At 37.0% G+C, this 20,638-nt stretch overlaps 2 protein-coding genes across 3 annotated transcripts; both read left to right on the top strand.

The window, feature by feature from the left end:
* The first annotated feature begins 5,798 nt into the window (after positions 1-5,798).
* On the top strand, positions 5,799-9,507 carry LOC145215549 (SUMO-activating enzyme subunit 2-like). Its single transcript, XM_080084257.1, has 2 exons — positions 5,799-6,109; positions 7,437-9,507. The coding sequence occupies exons 1-2, from the start codon at positions 5,928-5,930 to the stop codon at positions 9,310-9,312; spliced, it is 2,058 nt and encodes a 685-aa protein (XP_079940383.1). The 5' UTR covers positions 5,799-5,927; the 3' UTR covers positions 9,313-9,507.
* Positions 9,500-19,934, top strand: LOC145215548 (uncharacterized). 2 transcript variants are annotated; one of them, XM_080084256.1, is made up of 21 exons: positions 9,500-9,653; positions 9,732-9,842; positions 9,907-9,988; positions 10,107-10,224; positions 10,566-10,737; positions 10,802-10,900; positions 13,025-13,136; positions 13,324-13,440; positions 13,558-13,660; positions 13,724-13,814; positions 14,425-14,543; positions 14,618-14,731; positions 14,821-15,102; positions 15,267-15,412; positions 17,007-17,085; positions 17,148-17,213; positions 17,399-17,470; positions 17,597-17,719; positions 17,889-18,026; positions 18,251-18,412; positions 18,886-19,934. In XM_080084256.1, the coding sequence occupies exons 1-21, from the start codon at positions 9,562-9,564 to the stop codon at positions 19,161-19,163; spliced, it is 2,676 nt and encodes an 891-aa protein (XP_079940382.1). In that variant the 5' UTR covers positions 9,500-9,561; the 3' UTR covers positions 19,164-19,934. The 2 variants fall into 2 exon arrangements, with proteins under 2 accessions (XP_079940382.1, XP_079940381.1); XM_080084255.1 differs by having other exon boundaries at positions 18,862-19,934.
* The last annotated feature ends 704 nt before the right edge of the window (positions 19,935-20,638 follow it).

Raw genomic sequence — 20,638 nt, 5'->3', positions numbered from 1 at the left:
GTTTTCGAGCAAACTCAAGTTACACTTTTTACTTTGCAAAACAAGGATTCGATTGTTTCGTCCGTCTGAGCTAACTGTAACGTCAGTGGTCACCAAACTAAGGCCCGCGGGCCTGATTCGGCTCTCCAGGTCATTTCATCCGCTCCGCGGCTGTATTTGCGAATATTTTTGTAACATTCGAAAAATAGTCCCTATTTAGGAACACTACGAAAAGTGTTCCTACAACGGGATGCCGGTTTAATTTACGTAGTTTCAAGGAGTACAACGCCCAGGAATGATCCAAAGCTTTTTGTAATGCAAAACTTTTTATATGGCCATTTTGAAATGTCATGAAATAAATAAATGTTGCATTTAAAAAAAAGTTGTCTGCAAAATATTAGAAGTTGAACAAAGTTTATCCATTGTGAAATGGACTTTGGAATGTCATAAACCAGTTTCTTTTCCGGGGTCGCCAACCCGCAAGTCCGTAGCCGCATGCGGCTCGTTCATCCCTCTGATGGCTAAATTTCCAAATGTTTTGATTATACATTCTGTGAAGATTAACAAAAAAATGAAAAATGCAGTGCAATACATGACTGAACCCGCTTCTAGTAACGCCCCTATACCATGAAACTTAAACTCTGAAAGAGGCAAACTGGCGGGGTGCAGGTTAACACATGTCGTGACGTTACTGTTTCCTTTCGCAGTGTGTGCGCGCTCGCAACAATATCTGTTTGTTTATGTTTGGTTAACAACAAGTGTTAAAGCAGTAGTTCTCAGGGGGCGCTGACGCGACAGAGTAATTTTTGTCATCTAGCGATCGGTAAAAACAAATTTGACTAGCATTCACTCACTTTGTTTTGCTACTTGATTTCAATAATGATGTCACAATGCATTTTGTGCAAATAAAAATGCGTCATTTATTGGGGGCTTGTCTGCGCTCAAGAGCAAAATTTACAGTTAGCAATAGATTTGTGCTTGGCCGAATCGAACCAGAACCCGAGTCCTCGGCGCCTCGGCGCTCGGTCGCACTAATTAAGCCGAGCGTTCACTGTTTGACAATCACTGCGAAACCGTACTACAAATTGATTACTTGCTTATTATTACACAATAATTTGACATCACGATAAAACGTGTGACTTGTTCACTGCTGACGTACGGAAGTAGGGTCTCCAAGAACAACGTTGGTGTTTTTTCAAGAAAAAAAGAAGGCATTAAAATCAGTAGATCGTCACAATACACCGAGCGTGGTAGCAAGTAAAAAGCAATGTGACCTGTCTGCAGTTAGTTATTGGTATCATGTTGATTTAAGCATTTTTATATTTTAAGCGCTAAAACATCAATTATCACGTTAAAATAAAATCATTTGATTTTAGTTTGTTTTTAGGGGGCGTTTATAAATTATATTGACCTAAAAGGGGCGGTACAGGAAAAAAGATTGAGAAACACTGTGTTAAACAAAGAAATAAAAATCAGCGTTTAAAGAAAACATAACATTTAATATTTTAATTGTATGTGTGGAGATTCATTTGCTTTTACTGCTGACGAGACTAGTTTGCCAAGTGCGCCTAATATGCAAGAAACTAGCTAACAACAAAAGTCGAATGTCGTGAGACAAAGAAACGTTTTTGCAGTGGCATTTCATTTCAAATTTCAAAACGGTTTTGTGGCTCCCAGCGTTTTTTTTCTGTGTGAAATTGGTCCGAGTGGCTCTTGAAGTGGTAAAGGTTGGCGACCGCTGGCCCACAACTCTAAATTTAGTTGAAAACATCAATCAGAGGGGGATTTAAGATTCGGACCTGATGGCCAAATATTCGGTTTCGATGCATCACTAATTGCAACCCTATAACTAGCTCTATCACGCTCAACCGCCCAAGCTTAAACGCTAGAGATCTGCATCAGCTTCTCAAGAATTTGGAAAATCTTACTTAATCTTGAGCATGTAGAACCACTGCAAAGTCAAAGCAACTGTGGGCTACAGATCATCAGTTTTTTTTATAATCTGCAGTTTAGGTAAATACCAGAGTAAAGTCTAAATAATCAGTTGCTGTATTTTAGTGAAATGCACGATAAATACATTTTGCTTCTGAAAATCAAAAAGTGTTGTGGCAGAATCAACACTATGATAATTAAGTTAAAACACTAAAACTCTTCTGCCTTTTAAGTGACTGCAACTGCACACTACAAAGTAAAGTGTTGATAAAAGCGCGTAAAACTACAAAAAGGAGTGTGAGATAAAAACGCAAACGAAAAAGGTAGAATGGGAGTGAAATCGTTGCAAGGCAACTGCGTTCAACCTTCTGCTGGCTTGAACATTGATATAACGCGCCAGCGCCCGTCAGGAGTAGCAAATCATTTTTACAGATTTTCTGTGTTCGGTTTCTCCACTAAACTTTCTGATGGCTTTTTAACAAGTCGGATTTGATTTCTGTGGTGGAACCAAACAACTCGGTTTAAGCCAGAAAACCACTTTTGTCCAACCGACACGTGTCGTTTTTTTGTTTACCACATTTTGAACACGTGGCAATGCGGATGTAGTCGTTTTTGCAGGTGAAATTTCCTTTGCTTTGATTGCAGTTAAGTCATCAGAAATGCCATTTGTTTAGCCTTTTCGTGATGCTTGCGCGGGGAAAGTTTACCGCAAAGATAGATCCAGTATCACAATCTTGTGTTGCAGATTTGAACAAAGCACCAAACTGCGACACAATTTTTGTGCAGGTTGTTTCCAGCAAACCTACAATCAGCGTACCACCGTAATTATTCGATTGTAAGCCGCGGCTTATGATGTTTTTCACCATACCGTTGGTGTGGCTTATATTTTACTATCACACCGATATTATTTCCACACCCCTATTTTGTTTTATTTTGCGTTGAAAATTTCCTTGCATGTTAGCTTTACATTGTTTACAACAAACGCTCTGCTGGGTACAATGAGTTGTACTCTTGTTACCGTAATTTTTGCGTCGTTATGTTATCACTAGGGGAATTATTTTTTGACCTAAAAAACGAAAAATGTTGACCTACAAATTGAAAATTTTGACAAATTTTGACCTTAAAAAACTTTTTTTTGACAAAATTTTGACCTATGAAGAATTCAAGTAGTTAAATTACGCATTATCGTTCAAAAAGTTAAAATATGGATAGGCTAATCTAACTAGAGCGAAAGAATGTGCAAAAGTCTAACAGAAGGGCAAAAATCTGAACATAGACCTAACCTATTCTGAAAAGGGAATGAGCTAATTAAAAATCACTGCCAAAAAACTGCAGCTAAGACACAACGAAAATTATTCAATACATTTGTATAAACGAAAGATACATGAAGTATCTAAAGCAAAACCGAAGCAAGAGCTGCACCGAACCTGCAGCTGCCGTAAAATGACTTGGGACCTACCAAAATTTTGCACGTTTTGAGGTGTGTTGAGCATCATGCCATATCAACCTAATTGTTTCACTCACTTGATGGTTTATGATTCACAATAATTGGGGCAATGGGCCAATTACAACAGTATAAAGTAGGCTACAAGGTGTAAAACTAATAGTTTGCTGGCAGTGCAACCTCTACAACACCACGACAATGCAGTTTGTAAACAATTTTAACTTTGTAAAAAAAATTGACTTTGTAAACAATTTTGACAATTTTTGACCTATTCTAAAAATTTTGACAAAATTTTGACTTTTTTTGACAAGTCAAAAAATATTTGCCCTAGTTATCACCTTGTTTCACGTTAGCCACCACCTGTGTCTTGTATTGTAATTGCCTTTGGTTTACTAAGTTTGTTTATCAAGAGTTGTTTTCTGTGTATGTGTTTATTCTCTATTCAAAACGTAAGTTAGTTACCTTAATTTCACGATGTGTTTTTCATGTTTTCCACTTTAATTCTTCTTCACATCTTTTCGTTACGTTATCGTTTACATTTTTTACCGTTCGATTGCTTTTTAGCACTTTGTTTTCCATTATACATGAATTTAACCCACGGCACACCTTGTGTTCACTGCACCTTTTTTTAACTCCTCCCCTGTCGTTGCCTTTCGCAGCATTCCGGCTACAATCTCAGGTGTAACCTTCTAAAGTAATTAGCCGCTAGACGGCTAGAACAATGATAATTGACCGGTGGGTTTTGACCACGTGACTCGTTAGTTTCCTTGTTTCTTTTACTAGTTCTGTCGCGATCCCTTTTTCGTGTGTTTTCAAGTCCTTTTGCAGGCCACGTGTTGTTGCAGGGAGTTCTTACTCGGCTGTCGTACTGTTCAGTTGTGTTGATTTTTGTGCAGCGCAGTGACTTTGCCTACATTGCAGAGCTTGTTTTATATAGTGTTTTAAATAAAGACAGCAGTGCTCGAACGCGTCTAAACTAGGTTTTTCCGTGGCTAGCCGTTAGTGCAGTGTTCGAAGGCTTTTGGCAACCATTAAATTGGGCCCCACACTCTGTAGCAACATAAAAAAGTATTGTTAAACAATAACATCGGACATCACAAAGTGCTGTATCGAGTGCGGCTAGACCAGCGCTTCTCAAACTGGGGTCCGCGGTCCTTTAGGTTTAGGGGTCCGTGAGGCAATTTTGGGGGGACCGCGAAAAGGTTGAAGTACTTCCATAATTTTTTGGCGTCAGTTTGTGCCATTGAATCAGTTCAAATCAAAGTAAAATTGAGAATCGACTGTCTCCATTGCAAAACAATAGCATTTATTGCATGACAACTAACAAGAAGACATTTGTTCTCGCACAATTGTAATGTTTTCGTCTTGTCTGTGATGTCACCAGTCTTTGGATCATTGTTATGCGAATTTTTGCATTACTAGCCAAACTCCTGTAATCAACTTTCGTTTTTCTGAAATACACATTCAGGCTTAAAGACCGCGAGCCCTCGAAATAATGGCAAAGAGTCCGTTTTGAAAAAAATATGAAAAAGTTTGAGAATCACTGGGCAAGACCAGTAGTTCTCAAACTGTGCGTCGCGACGCCCTTGTGCGTCGTTTCAATTTTCCAAGGGCGTCGCAAAATAATTCCGTTTCATGGCTTTTTGTTGTTGTAACAATAACACAACTTTATTAATAAGTTTCCTCATTAACTTTTATTTGCTGGTGCGTCGCAAGTCTAAAAAACTTTTGCAGAGGCGCCGCTGGGCTAGACCAGGGCTACTCAAACTTTCTTGCTCTGCGACCCCATTTTAAAACAGAAATTTCTACGCGACCCCTTGACAGCCGCATCACAGATCTGTATTCAACAACGGCCGCCAATTGCCTGCTTGCTTGTGTTTTTAAATTGATGTAAAGATATACTTATACATTATACATATATATACCATCTAATGGCGCCTAAAAAGCATACAATAATTTCTACCTTGATCCACAGATTGAGTCTTAGCTTTTATTACGTCATAATCTATATTATGACGCTTGTGATATCTGCTTTTTCGCTTTGTATGCACACAATAGGCATAAAAAAGTCCGGCGCATATGGTACTAGGCTGGTAATACTCTTAAGTTCCACAAAATGTGTTTAGAGCAGTTCAAATACAAAAAGTATTTGGCAAAAGAGTTTTATTTACGTCACGGCCGCCAGTACATATATTCTAATAAACATGTTCACGGCCGCACAAACTCGGACGGCCGCAAGGCTGTGCACCCCTAGTATGGCCTATACAGGAATGATGTTTAAACAATAAATGTACGCACGTGTACAATTTGTTGTTACTGACATAATAACGCATAATGTTTCGCGACCCCAAAATAATATTTTGCGACCCCAATTGGGGTCGCGACCCACAGTTTGAGAAGCCCTGGGCTAGACAATCGTGTAAATAGGTTGCGTCAACCTTGTTTACAGAGAACAGAAAAGCAAAAATATTTGTGTTTTTGGTAATCAAATCTTGAAAGCTTTTTTTATTGGATGCATTAGTAGTCCTGCGTGACAAACAGAAATTAAAAGTGCAAGAATATATTCTGGAATATGTGTTTTTGCTTTTGTAAGTCTTCAACGCATAGGATAAAAGTGCCGGCAAAAGCGCGGAACGTTTGGTCGTGGCGAATTCTAATTGCAATGTTCTTGTTGTGCATAACACAATTACAAATACAACAGTGCTTTAAAAATTGGAATTTGATCATATATTTGTGGTGCTCACGATCAAGACGGTAGGTTTTTAGTTTTAAATTTCAAGTCATCTCATCTGCGGATTTATTTTTGACGCAAAGCTTTTGACTCATTTTTATTTGAATTCGTACCCTATATCAGCAACCTTTATGTGTAATGAACTTTGTCAAGAGTTTTTTAAACCTTAAACGGCCAGAATAAATCAGTTTGTTTGGTTTACGATTTTTGTAAAGTGTATATTGTGGATCAGTAGGGGTGACACTAAAACGCTGAATATTGCGGGACGTCGTGGCCTCGTGGGAGATGGCGGGACGTCGTGCTTGCCAAAATCATAAAAGTGGCCAAGCTCCATTTAAAATTTTGGGGTGACCTTTTGCTCAGCCCCTCTCCAAATTATTTTCCGGATATAGCCAGAATTTGCATGTATGCAAAATTGCAAATGCCACTACTGATGGGTGACACTAAAACGCTGAATATTGCGGGACGCCGTGGAAACAGTGGCGTAGGCAGCCAAAAATTTTGGGAGGGGCCAAATAATTTGTTGTTCGATACCACTTTTTGCTAACGCTCGGCGTAAGGTGTGCTTTTACCAAACACGTGTCTTGCCAAACTGTGGTTTGACGGGACAGCTAAACGCTTTATTTACTGATTTTTTCCATGTCTGCATAAATATAAAAAACATGGATTTCGGTTTCTCAAAAAACAACTTTAAAAATTTGGGAGGGGCCATGGCCCCTTTGGCCCCTCCCTGGCTACGCCACTGAGTGGAAACCGCTAAATATCTGGTAAATTGCTGACAGTTAGTGCTATTATGGTTGGGTTAAGGTTTCATAATAGTATATGAATCAAAAAATGTCCCTGCCTAAAACTTATTCAGCTATTTCCTGACATTCGGCAATAATGCTATTGCGGGACGTCTCAGGCGCGGAATGTTTCACTCGGTCGCGAAATGTATCCGGCGGAATTGGTTTTGAAGGCTATTATATTTTTTATTTGCCATAGTCTTTATCAAATAAATCACATCAATTGGTAAATCCAATTGAAAGTTGAAACTTGAAACCAAGCATCAATCAATGCAAAATTTCATTATTCCATCCATGCATTTTTTGTGGGAAAAAGCCTGTCATGAAGATCATCAGAAAGAAATCATGCAACAAAATGTTCACTCAGTCCATGAAGATATTATTGCAATGTCCAGATGACATACCATGCAGACTGGAATGTCAGTTATAAACATAGCTGTAGTCATTTCCTAATCAGAAAAGAGTCATTTTCTTTAGAGATTTTTCTTGTTTTATTTATTGCTTCCAATACATTTTCTGGACAGTTTATTGTGTGTAATGTTAAAATATTTTTGTATTGTTTCAGATTTGCTATTACTCCATGCAAAATGGCAAATTTATGTATGTTACCTGAAATGAAAAAATCTGTCAGTGATTCCAAAGTTTTTGTGGTTGGAGCTGGAGGAATTGGTTGTGAGCTGCTCAAAAATTTAGTTTTATCTGGGTTTAGAAACATTAAAGTGATTGATCTTGATACTATTGATGTAAGCAACCTCAACAGACAATTCCTTTTTCAAAAAAGGCATGTAGGGTTTTCAAAAGCTACAGTTGCAAAAGAAAGTGTACTTTGCCTGTGCCCAACTGCAAACATAACAGCCATACATGATTCAATATTTAACCCTGAATACAACATGCAGTATTTTAAGCAGTTTGATTTGGTAATGAATGCGCTTGACAACAGGTCAGCTCGAAACCATGTGAACAGAATGTGCCTTGCTGCCAACGTTCCTCTTATTGAAAGTGGATCTGCAGGTTATCTAGGTCAAGTAACTGCAATAAAACGAGGAGTGACAGAATGCTATGAATGTAGACCAGCACCAAGACAAAAGAGTTTTCCTGGTTGTACTATCAGAAACACACCATCTGAACCAATCCACTGTATAGTTTGGGCCAAGTACCTGTTCAATCAGCTTTTCGGAGAAGAGGATGCAGATCAGGATGTATCACCTGATACTGCTGACCCTGAGGCAAATGAAAGTGGTGACAACAGTAAGGTAAAACATCAACATGCACAGGTGGATGCAGAGAGAAAAAGTACTCGTGAATGGGCAAAAGAAAATGAATACAATCCTTCAAAGATTTTTAATAAGTTATTTGCTCATGACATTAGGTATTTGTTATCCATGGATAAGTTGTGGACAAAAAGAAAACCACCAACACCTGTTGACTGGAGTGAGGTTGAATCAAATAGTCAAACTTCTGTCAGTGAAAAAGACATTCAAAGTGTATTAAGCCTTGAGGAGAATGCTATGTTGTTTTCAGAGAGTATTCAAAATTTAAAACAGAAATTGGAAAATGAAGACGAGGATGGAATATTGGTTTGGGACAAAGATGACACCCCTGCTTTAAATTTTGCAGCTAGTGCTGCAAATATTCGGGCTCATATCTTTGGTATCGAAACCAAAAGCATTTTTGATGTCAAATCAATGGCTGGCAACATTATTCCTGCCATAGCAACCACTAATGCAATTGTTGCTGGACTGATTGTGATGCAGGCCTTGTGCATACTTAATAAGCAGTTTGACAAGTGCAAAAGTGTTTTTGTTCGCAAGTGTGTCAATCCAGCCAAAAAGCTGCTTGTTCCCTGTTGTCTGGATCCTCCAAAGCCAGATTGTTATGTGTGTGCTGAAAAACCAGAAATAACAATTGCTGTAAATATTGAAACTTTTACTGTTGCAGAACTGAAAGACCAGTTCCTGAAGAAGCACTTGGGTATGTTAGCTCCTGATGTAGAAATTCTTGATGGGAAAGGAACAATTTTGATTTCTAGTGATGAGGAAGATTCTGGTTCATTTGATTTTGACCGACCCCTTGCAGATTTTAACATTATTAATGGATCACGACTTCGTGCTGATGATTTCTTGCAGAATTATGACATTATAATTAATCTAACCCATGAAACAAAATTTGAAAATGAAGAAATTTTTAAGGTCTTGGAACAAACTGGTGTTGCTCAGCAACAAAAGTCTGCCGACGTTTCAGCTACTCAGGACAATACTACAGTAAACAACACAAACAATGATGATGATGATGATATTTGCATACTTGAAGAAAATGTTGCGAGTCCAGAAAAAAAGCGAAAATTGCAGCAGTCACCTAACCATGATGACCACAATAGTAAAGCTAAACGAAGAAAAGTGTCAGAGAGTCAAAATGATTCAAGTGTACTCATCATTGATTAGAAGAAGTAAAAATCAAGAATAATCCTGCTAGTCTTGATTGAGCCCTGAAAGATTACCCTTATTATTTACAAAACTTTATGCACTGCACTGCAATTTTTTTTAATGTGTATTTCTCTTTGCATTTTTTGTTCCATTTGTCTTCTGGTTTAACTGTACCATTTATGTAATTTCTCACAATTTCTGTTTATATTCTAGGTGTAACTAGGTCAGCTTTAAATTTTCATGACATATTTTGCCTCATAAAGTGGTATGTCAGGCTCTATAGACAAAGAAAAGCGTGCATTATTTCTGAATTTGCTTGCTCTGGGATTTGATGTGCAGTCTGAAGAACACAAACATGGGTATGCAAAAAATAAAAGAAAATGTTTTAGAAATAAAAAATCGTTTTATTCACTGGTTTGTTTTAAAACCTTTTGTAGGTGCAGATTTGATGAGTGTATGTTTGATAAACCAAACAATCGAGCATTTTCTGTTATCTGCCACTTCCTTTTTCAAAAACTTGATGAGAAGCAAGCCCAAGAGTTATTCAAGTATGTTCCTTTTTAAAAAATTAGTTGTAAACAGATATTAATAATGCTATGTTGCCCTATTCAGGACATGTTTTCCAATAGCAGACAAACAATCAACACAGGAGTTTAGAAAAGTTTGTTACAATTGGCTACGAAGAATTTCTGATGTAAGAGCACATGCAATGTTGCTACGGTTGATATTTGAGCACATTTGTTTAATATTATATACTAAGTCAGTTAAAATTGGTTACGACCATCTCAAAAAAATTTGCTGGATTTTTTCAGGAAAGCAAGTTACCATTCTTTCAAAAGGTCAACTCAACTGTTTTTATGTCACCTGGTGGTCGCGAGTTCATTCATTTAATGTTTCACTTTTCCCACCATGTTTTGTTTACCCGTGCAGGTAACTTTTTTGTGCCATTTATGTCGCGTGGTTAGATGATGCGAAAAGTTTCAGTTTTAAATTGCACATTTTGGCAGTTGGTCATGTTTTTGTGTTGTCGTATTATTGTTTTGACCAAGTATTGCTCATCCAGCAGTTTTATTGTAAACAATCGACGTTTCGACGTCCTATACAAGACGCCTTCATCAGGATAATGACATAACTTGCAAGACAAATTTCTTTTAAAGCGACAAAATGCAAAACACACACATGTAAAACAGCGATAACAAGATCGCGCGGCTGCAAACTCGCACCACTGTAGCGATATTATTGTTTTGTTTAACATGACAAAATACTTACAGGAAAACTCGATCAAAATAGAATTTTGTTGCCAACTGCACTAAGTCATGAAAAACGACAGCAAAAAATCCAGCGGAGTGCAATGCATTCCTTTTGTCAGCACAAATTCAAAAGTTTTCAATCTGAAATGCAGAAATCAAGAAACAGTGATGTGGACTTGCAACTGTTTTCAGAGTAATACATGTAAAAGTTGCACATTTTTAAAGTTCAATATTTTATCACACATTTTTGTTATTAGACAGCAGATCAAACAATACCACTCATTACAACAAATCAAAAGGAAAATGCATCAACGTCGATCCCAGATTTTAGATAAGGAAGGAATTCGATCAGAAAGGTTACTACATAACTAAAATCTTTGCCCATATTTATGGGTCCCCCTGAAGGGGACACATATTGATTTTACTCAAATTGTTTTTTTCCCCAAAGTTTGTCCGACTCGTTTTTCTATCAAATGTTTGATGGATGTGGCTGAAACTTATACAGAGGGTAGATAAAGTTATGTAGATGTGCATCCCACTTTGTTTGTCCAAATAACCCTAGTATTTACCCCGCTAGCCCCCTAAAATGGGTGAGTTTGTAAAAAGAGTCAGAATTGGCTGAAATTTGGATAGCTTGTAGAGTATGCCATTTATAGATGTCGATTGGTGTGTTCAACCCTGTAGCCCTAACATTTACCCAACAAGCCCCCAAAGTGTAAAACGTATTTTTATGTTACTGGGCACCACAAACGAAAGATTTCTGTTGCTCAATAGTGTTACAAGGGCAAGCAGTTGTATGTTGCTCGTTTATGACTTTGTGGATTGCTTGGTGAACGTTAGTTAGGGCGTTGTTAACAGCCCTATGACATAAGAAACATTAACGGTTGTTGCTCAAAACACCTCTAGTGGTCGAAATTTTAAACGTTGGCGGATTGGGCTGAAATTTTGCAGTACTATTGATTGAGTCATTGAGATTTCATATTTTTTTAGTTTGTGTGTCGGACCCCATTAGTTACCCTACTAGCCCCCTAAAATGGGTCAGTTTTTTAAACAGTGTCTGGATTGGATAAAATTTGGGTAGTATGTGGACTATGCTATTTGTAGGTTTCAGTTGATGTGTTTTACCTTTCAGCCCCAACATTTACTCAACTAGCCCCCTAAAATAAATGAACTTTTAAAAAACGTTCTAATTATATGAAATTTGCAAAGTTTATTAAACATACTCAAATGTTTTGCCCTGTAGCACCACAACTTAACCAGTTAATCTCTAAAATGTGTAACCCTTTTCACAATGTTCGAATTTAATGAAAGTTGGACAGCTTGTAGAATTTGCTATTTATTTGTTGTTTTACCCCATTATGCCACTACTTACTCCTTCGTTTCTTTGAAAAAGAATGTTAAATAGGACATACTTCAAACAATATCTGGGGTGAATCTAAATTTATATAGTTTGTACTCTACATAGTATTAATATTTAAGCCCAGTGCCGATCACTGCGTTTTACCTTACAACACCAAACGTTCACATGGTTATCTCTAGAAATGCATTATCTACAACAGTGGCGCAACTAGCTGAAAACGAAGGGGGCAGGCAACGAACTACCAATACGACTTTCCCAAAAACGATTGTATTGCTAAGTGTGTATCATAGATTGGTCGAATGGTCCGACCCGCTTTTCCACTAATAATCTAGAAAAACTGGGATTCGTCCTTGGGTTGTACGGCTTCGAATGCCGTGAAAAAGTAACACTTGTAAGTCACAAAGTCCATTGTGATAGTATATTGACGTTTTAAACTAAGACATTGTTTCATAACAAATAAACTCGTTCGACTGGGTGTTTACACGTTAATCTTTCGTTCGACTGGGTGTTTACACGTAAATCTGTCTACTAAGTTCCAACAAAGATTGTTGTTGCAGTTATTTAGGTTGTTGTATAAATACATCGCAGAAACTTCGTTTTTACCATCGCAATACATTCCGATGAAGCGATTTACTGCTGTACGAGAGCTGTTATACGCAATAACGCCGATAGAAAAGGGACCTGGCATGCCGACGAACCTGCCCCCCTAGTTGCGCCCATGATCTACAACTTTGCATGTGTGGGGACCCATGAGTTTCTGCTTGCAGAAACAACTAAGGTTATAGAAGATAGTGGACGGTATGGGACCCAATATAAAATAAGCACAGGAAATATATCAATGTTTTAAAATAGTTTATAGTGTATATGCAAGGGCAATATGTGCTAAGCCACCCTTTTAGTTCAAAAATATGGTCTAAAGTTGTGTACAAAAAATGATTATGGTAACATCATTTATAATATCTAACATAAAAACCTTAAATGTTGATAGTGTAAATGAGTTACTCAAATTTCTATAAAGAGTGAAACCAACTGCATCTTAATAAAACAAATAAATGATTTGTAAACCATGTCAATGCGGCATATGTATATGTTGTTTTGATAAAATTACCTATGCAACCAGAAAACTGGCAGAATTTTGCAAAACAAGGCACAATGAAATGAGGAACAAAATTGAAATGGCAAGATTAATGTGGGAAAAACTTTCCACTACACTCAAAGATACAAATTACCTTGTAAGTCGTAACATTTAAATTTTGTTTTGTTAAATATATCAAACTTAAAACTTTACAGTACCAAATTGCATTTAAATTACAATTAGGTAAAATAATTTAATGCTTTTTGTGCCTTCTTGCAATTTGGTGCAATTAAATCATAATCTGACAAAAAAATAACATACTGACAGGATCTGCTTATTAATAGAGAGAAGTACTGAATACTGTTATCAAAGAGAAAAATGTTAATAAAATTGACTCTGATCATTTGCATGTAAAAGTTCCCGCAAAACTTTTGGATGAGTGCCAAGAGGAAATCTATCAGGTATATAATGTGAAATAGTTGGTAAATTAGCATTTACCTATTTACTGGTATATTATAAATTTGCCACTTGTGTGTTATGAACTGTATCCAATTGAGACTAAACGAAACTAATTTTAGACTATTGGGACCAGTCTGTATCAAGGTGGTAAAATTAATCTGACAAGTCTTGTGTCTTTGAGCAACCTATCCCTCATGTTGATCGCTGATAAAATTCATGAAGGTTTGTTGTAATTTCTGTTAAATTTGGTAGTTACAAGTGTCTAAAAATACGGCATTTTACCAGATGGAGTACCAAATTTGGAAAAGCACAGTTCTTTCTTGAGTGTCCAGCAGAAATTGCACAGTGGTGAAGTTGAAAAAATATGTGGTATCAGGTGAAAAACTGACTGAAATTTTACTGTAGACCTAAAAAACCTAAATAAACAGTATATTACAAGGGTTCGGCAACGCTGATCCAGGGGTTCGATGAAGGCCTGTTGAAGTACAAATACTCGTTATTGTCAAACTTTAGGAGTCTTCTGTCGCTAAAAAATGGCAATTTTTGTTTGCTAAATATTAAAAAAGGAAGGCTTTTGTTTTAACCAAGAGCATTGTGAGAGTTAATCATAAGCAGTGAAATTTTGTTGGCAGCGAAAATTCATTACTTCATCTTTTCCATGTTTCTGTACAGTTGCTAAAAATACAATGCTACATTTTGATAAAAACTAAAAATTGCCGGACTTAATCCTGAAACAAGTTGCTTGTATTATTATGTCAGAAATTAACAAAATGAAAAAAACAGTAACTGTCGTCATTAAGTTGGTCTAAAGCTCATTATAACCCACAAAATAAAATGGGTTTAAAAAACCTATGATGTAGGTTGTTGGAGTTTGACCAAAGGCTGAAGAATTTCGTAGGGGTTTGGCAGTGATAAAAAGGTTAAGAACCACTGCAGTATGTGTATAAATACAGTATATTTATCTAGTGTTTTGTTCTGTTTTTCAGGAAAGAGCTGGAAACATCAAACAGTTTTCTGGCACAACAAACAATTGAGGTTATATCAAAACTACAAGCAATATATCAACAACAAAAAGACTCATTGCCCCAAGATGAAGTTTCAACTGGTAAAATTAGTGTGAAAGTTTATAAACTGGAGTTCTAATAACTATATTTGGGAGATTTTTGTTGTTGCTTGTAGATAATTTACAGGATTCTTTGGATGATGAGTCTGAAAAGAGAGATTTTCCACAGCCTCAAATGCAGTCACATAGCCATTCCCTGGGCCTAGCACAAAAATATTTATTACCAGCAGGTAATGTATTGTTTAACTTACTTTGTGGTAATGATATTATAGTGCATTCATTCCCCATGTATTACATGCACCTTGTTGACATATTTTAGAGAACCAAGACCTGTCATTTTTGGATGAAATCATTTCTCCAAAGAAAACACATCCTAGCAATTCTGAATTGAGTCCTACAGATCTTGACACAACCTCAGCATCACAAGCTTGGAATATTTCTGTACAAGATATGATGCCAGCATACAAATCACCTATAGCTTCCCAGCACAAAACTTCAAAAACGCCCCCCAAACCTGTTGTGGTGCAAGGAACTCACAAACGAATTAATTTTGACCACTCATTACCTGTTGCAAGACAGACAGCAACATCCCTCACTCCAGGTTTGTGTTGAATCATTTGGCAAATTGTTTATTTTTTCAGGTAGATTTTTAATAAAAACATGTTTTTTTAACACTGGTAATAGTGAAACATCCAAAATTAGCGCAAAAAAACAAATGTTGATTTTAAGGTAAATATGATACTCTAATTTTCTTTTTCAATTTAGATACACACAGGAAAAAGTCTTTTCATCAAAAAGTTAAAGGCAGGAAGTCTATGTCTTTGCCTTCATCACCCTTACCTTCATCAGGAATTGACAAATGTGAAGAGATGAGAAAAACATCTGCAGCAGAATCAAAATTCATTGAACAGGTGTGTCGTAGTATTTAGTGCTTTCTAAAAAATGACGAAGCTGTCACTACGCCAGAAGGTAAAAACTTTTGTTCCCGAAAATACCTTTTGCTGTAACAATAGTTGAAAAAAGTATTGTATAGTGCCCTACACTACCAAGTGGTAATGTCTAGTATAGATGTTTGTTAAAAATTCTAAACCAATGTTTGTTTTTAAATAAATCAGAAAAAAATGAAACTTAATTCATAAAATTTGGGAGAATCTGCACTAGGGATGGGTCAAAACTGGAAATGTTCTGTTTGGTCAAACACCAAGCATCTTACTTATGCTCAGTGCATTGTGATGTCACAAACATTCCCAATTTCACAGTAGTTTTGTAGCTTTTAGAGATCCTTTATGCTTCCTGTGGTGAAGCGGTACAAGCCCCAGAAGTATGTGTTTTTCCACCATCTAATACAGGGGTTCTTAAACTGGGGGGCGTGAGGGGTTCGCAGCACAATCTGGCTGCAAAGTTTTACCTGCAAACAATTGTAAATGAATCCATAGGAGTCATGTCGGCGCTGATTTCAAACTTATTGTTTGGAAATTAAAGTACACTCTTCATTACTGTGAAATGGAGACCACGAGGCGATTTTTATATGGGCGCCAAGATATGGTCGTTCTAAAAATCTATTTAAAATTTGTATAGTTAGTCTCATCTTATAAGCAATGCATGTATATACGTCACAAGTAACAAAATAAGGCAATTGTTTCCGCACAATTAACACTTTGTGCCTTGTCTGTGACGTGACAAAACTGGCTTTGGATCAATTCTGGGAGTTGCAATCCCATGAAAGTAGGTATGGTAATATTAATTCTACGCCATGGAGTAGATTAATTTTTGAATGTAACAAAGTTTTCAATACGATATGGCAAACCAAAAATTGACTCGCGAGCCGGAGGAAATGACCTTGCATGCCGTAGTTTGGTGACCCTGTGCTATATAGTCGGCTGTGCATTTTTTATTTGTTCTTAATTTCGCATCAGAGATTGCCTTGACTTTTAGTGCATCAACAATTTCTGGGCGACATATGCATAGTTTACAAGAATACTGGCAACGTGGCTCTGTGCGTGCAAAAGCCTTTTTTCGCAACTTACCAGTGTTGAAGTGACTTTTTCCAACGTTAGGAACTCACTTGACAGTAGCTTAAAGCGGACCAACGATGTAAGTTTTTTCCTGAAAAACAAGACAAACATCATCAGTGCTAATATTTATTAAGGGGGGCGTGAGATTAAATAAATAGTGGCAAGTGGGGCACGACCGCAAAAGTTTAAGAACCCCTGATCTAACACATTTACAATAAGAGTTGTTTTTTCTTGGACACCCTTTCAAACCCTAGTTTTGTTTGTTAGCAACAGCAGGGCATGAATATGCAAACTTAATGCTGAGGTCGGTTCATGTGCAATTGCTCAGACAATCACCGAGCATGAAAAACAGTGATGCTCGGTACCAAGTACTCGGGTTCAGCCCATCCCTATTCTGCACTGAGTGCTGGAAAACTAGGTCTATCCATACTTTTAGAAACTATAAAGAAGTAAGTAATAAATATTAGAATCTTTTTATTTGTATCTTCAGATTGTCAATTGCACCGTGGATGCAAATTCACCAGAAAGTCCAATAGTTGTTTACCAGCAAGATACATTATCGCAGTTGGGTATGTACTATATATATTGCAATTGTTACAATAATTGTTTTTCTTTAAACATCTCCTTGCAGATCAGACTGCATTTATTTCCCAAGATAAACTACAAAGAACACCTCCATCATTCTCTCAAAAAGAAGGCAAGTGCATATTATTTGATTGTCACTAATTTTGATCTTCTGTGGCTTAACTTATGTTTTTAACACAAACCTACATTGAGTGTCGAATATGAATAATTGTGGCAATGTTTTGGTAGTGCTGAAAAATTAGCTTCCTGTTTTTTTGTTTTTTTTACTGTTGATTTTAGTCCAAATTTATTTTTTAGATTCATCCAATTCAAGCAAGTTACAAGATCGCCTACAAGCTTTAAAGGACCAATCGTCGTTTTTGCCCATAGGTATAATTTTGAGCAAACACAAACTTTGAATTGCTGGTTTAAACAAATGTCATTTTTTTTGGTAATTTATATGACTGATTTAAACAAAGCTGTAATTTTAATTTGTTTGTACACATGTATTTTTAGGTGTTTCCCATCTAAAGGACATGTCAAGGTCAGATGATGATAAAGATAATGATGACATTAGTTCAACATCAGCTCAAGAGTCTAGTGAGTCAAGTCCAGGGACACCTGTGAATGAAAGTGAAGGTATCACACTTTGTTATCGGGTTACAATTAATCAAGCCAACTTGGACCAGTAGTTTGACAAACTTTGACACAGACCTTTGGGTTCTTTGTACTTTTTGGGGGGCATCTATCTTGAATTGTATATGGGACTCTGTGTGCAGAATGGAAACAGTTTTCATTATATCTACAGATTCAAATATTGATCTGCACAACCACCAGAGTCCTGTTAAATCATTTTCTGCCAATGACTTTATTTCTCCTTGCCTAACTCCTGAAAATAGTTGCAGTCCAGACATCACACCTTCATTTGATATGTCACCTGATGCAGGTATAATTGCTATTGTGAATGATGTACATGACGTTGATTGCAGTGTACCAGTTGTTAATGGTTTGTTTGCAACAGTCTGATACAATTCTGTTTAGGGGCCATAAACTCAAACACGCTGAGATAGTTCATTTGGGTTGCTTGCTAAACAAAAACATTCTACTATTGGGACATTTTTTTTGAATAATTACATTGACTCTTTATCTTTACTTGATCATTGTATTTAGACATGGAATGTGTTGATTCGTTGTTAAACGGGTCCGACATATTAACACTAAGTAAATCAGCATTGGGATTTGAGCTTATGGATCTCTCGGATACAGAAAACAGCCCACCAACCACACCACATGTTGCTACAAGTAGACTGGTATCAGTGGGGGACGATTTGGGTAAGTTGAAATGTTTGTTCAACTTCTCATGATAACAACATTACTCAGTAAAGTCTCGGTCAAGTCAAGTGTAATCCTGAAATAATTGGTGTAATGAATAAAAAGTTTGTGGACAAAACTTATTCCCCTCCAGTATGTCACTAATCGTAGTTGCACAATTTCACAAAAATATTCACCTTGTCGGAGATAGCTGCGCAACGTTGAGACGTTATAAAGGAAGTAGAGGACACAGTTGGTGGAGAGATGGTAAACGCGCTGTAGCTACACCCATATTACAAACTTTATGAGGAGGGGACTTAAATTAGAGGGTGAGATAGGCGCGTTAGGACTTCGAGACTGGGGGGCGTTGATGGAACCAGTCAAGTTGGCATCTAATTTAACATTATTGTTTTATGGACAGTATGGAATACAGTTCCGATAACTTAATCTGTTTTTGTGTTAAACAACAGGAAGCACTTATCTTAAACCTCCAGGGGAGTTGCAGTCCCAAAGATACAATCCTATCGACCTGCTAATGGAAACTCCACCTCCATTTGTTGATCCTGCAGCAGCAAGGAGACTGCGATCTCCAAAACGAACAGTTTCTCCCCTAGTGGACATCGGACCAAATTCTAATGCCTACACAAATCTTACGCCCACCAATGAACGATTGTCTGTACATGAGGTTTCAAAGAACCCTGTTCCGACTGCTGAACTGCTCATTGATTTGCAAACTCCAGATGTCCAACGAACCCGCTCTCTTCTGAAATAAGTACCTCTCTGGTATTTTTCGAAGTATGCCGGTTTAGTCCAGTGCACCGACGATCTTTATTAAGTATATGATATATCCATCACTGTTAGCTAAAACATCAAATATAATGCAATCTTTATGGTATATTAATGAAATAAGATGAGATCTTAGTCAAAACATGCTGACAAAGATGCAACCTACAAACTATGTTGCTTGCCTGTTACTTTTTCATTTGGTGGGACAGCTTTGTGAATTCTGTTTATTGTTTGTCTATTTTTTTTCAGAATTCATTTTTGCATTTTCAATTATTTTGATTGTTTGATATTCGATTTATTATTTGTAACTTGCGTTCCGAAAATCTTTTTGTGTTAAAACAAGTAGGAGCTTTTTTTACGAATAATACGAAAAATATATGAATTTTGAAGTTACAATAGTCATTGTGTATAGTTCTTCATTATGCAGCACAAAGTTGGTTGTAAGGCTCCATCCTTTTGACAACATATTCTGTATTTCTCATAAATGTCGGTCCACCACATTACAAGAACCAGTAACCGGGTTATGAGAGTGATATTTTCCCCAAACAATCGGGCCAAATGTCCTCTCCGTGTTAGTACTTGAAGGTGATAACATGAACAGTTGGCGTAATTTAGCTGTGATGGGAAAAAGGGGCAGTCTTAGCGAACTTTTGAGTTTTTGTCACCACTTTCTCTCGACCATTTTGCTATGTCTTAGTGTTAAATTAGGTTCCGATTATTTGGCACATGTTTCATGAATAAATTTGGTCCATTTGTATGAAGTCGTATGGTACGTTTTAACACAAACGTTGTTCTGCCAGAAAAATAGCGGTTTTACTATGACATAGGGTTACCATATCTGCGTGGGCAAAATTCCAGGCGGTTTTAATAAATATCTTTGGTGGTACCAAAGTTCCGTTACAATGCATTATACAGCATGTTGTTACCAAGGATGGCAGTACGGTACGGTACGCAGCAAATTTCATCAAAAAGTACGGTACGCAAAGAAAGCTGAGGTACGGTACGTGGTACGGTACGTGGTACGGTCCTTCACTAGAGCGTACCACCGTACTGGTACGCATAATAAATGTTGATCAAACGGTCATTTTTGCATCGTTACCATTTGCAGATAATATCAAAATTGTTCAAAACTGGAATTTGAGTTGTTTTTTATATGATTTTATCACAATGTCTCTGTACCAAAATAGTGCTCAAAAAGTTTATGACGTCACTGGCAAATATTTTGTGCAATAGGAGGGTTTACACGCACTCTACGCCTATTATTAAAACGCGCACATGACAAGAACAGGGATCAACTCGGCATTTGTAATTGATTCTCAAGTTAGTTAAAAAAAAGCTGGCTATAGTGTTGCTGTCTCTTTCGTAGCAATGATTTTAAGAAAAATGCTGTTGAAAATTATACATTGTCGCTGCACGAGCCCATCAATAGAAAACACGTCAACCTTCATTTCGAATAAGCTG

Source organism: Phallusia mammillata, chromosome 2 (assembly GCF_965637545.1).
Source record: "Phallusia mammillata chromosome 2, kaPhaMamm4.hap1.1, whole genome shotgun sequence".
Taxonomy (NCBI): Eukaryota; Metazoa; Chordata; class Ascidiacea; order Phlebobranchia; family Ascidiidae; genus Phallusia; species Phallusia mammillata.
The sequence above is the reverse complement of the archived record's forward strand: the minus strand, read 5'-3'. Positions and strand labels throughout refer to the sequence as shown.

Coding starts and splice junctions, on each gene's coding strand:
- LOC145215548 (XM_080084255.1), top strand. CDS start 9,562: ATGTCAGGCTCTATAGACAAAGAAAAGCGTGCATTATTTCTGAATTTG. Junction 13,441..13,557: donor GCCAAGAGGAAATCTATCAG/GTATATAATGTG, acceptor AACTAATTTTAG/ACTATTGGGACCAGTCTGTA. Junction 15,103..15,266: donor AGCAACATCCCTCACTCCAG/GTTTGTGTTGAA, acceptor TTTTCAATTTAG/ATACACACAGGAAAAAGTCT.
- LOC145215549 (XM_080084257.1), top strand. CDS start 5,928: ATGTGTTTTTGCTTTTGTAAGTCTTCAACGCATAGGATAAAAGTGCCG. Junction 6,110..7,436: donor TGGTGCTCACGATCAAGACG/GTAGGTTTTTAG, acceptor GTATTGTTTCAG/ATTTGCTATTACTCCATGCA.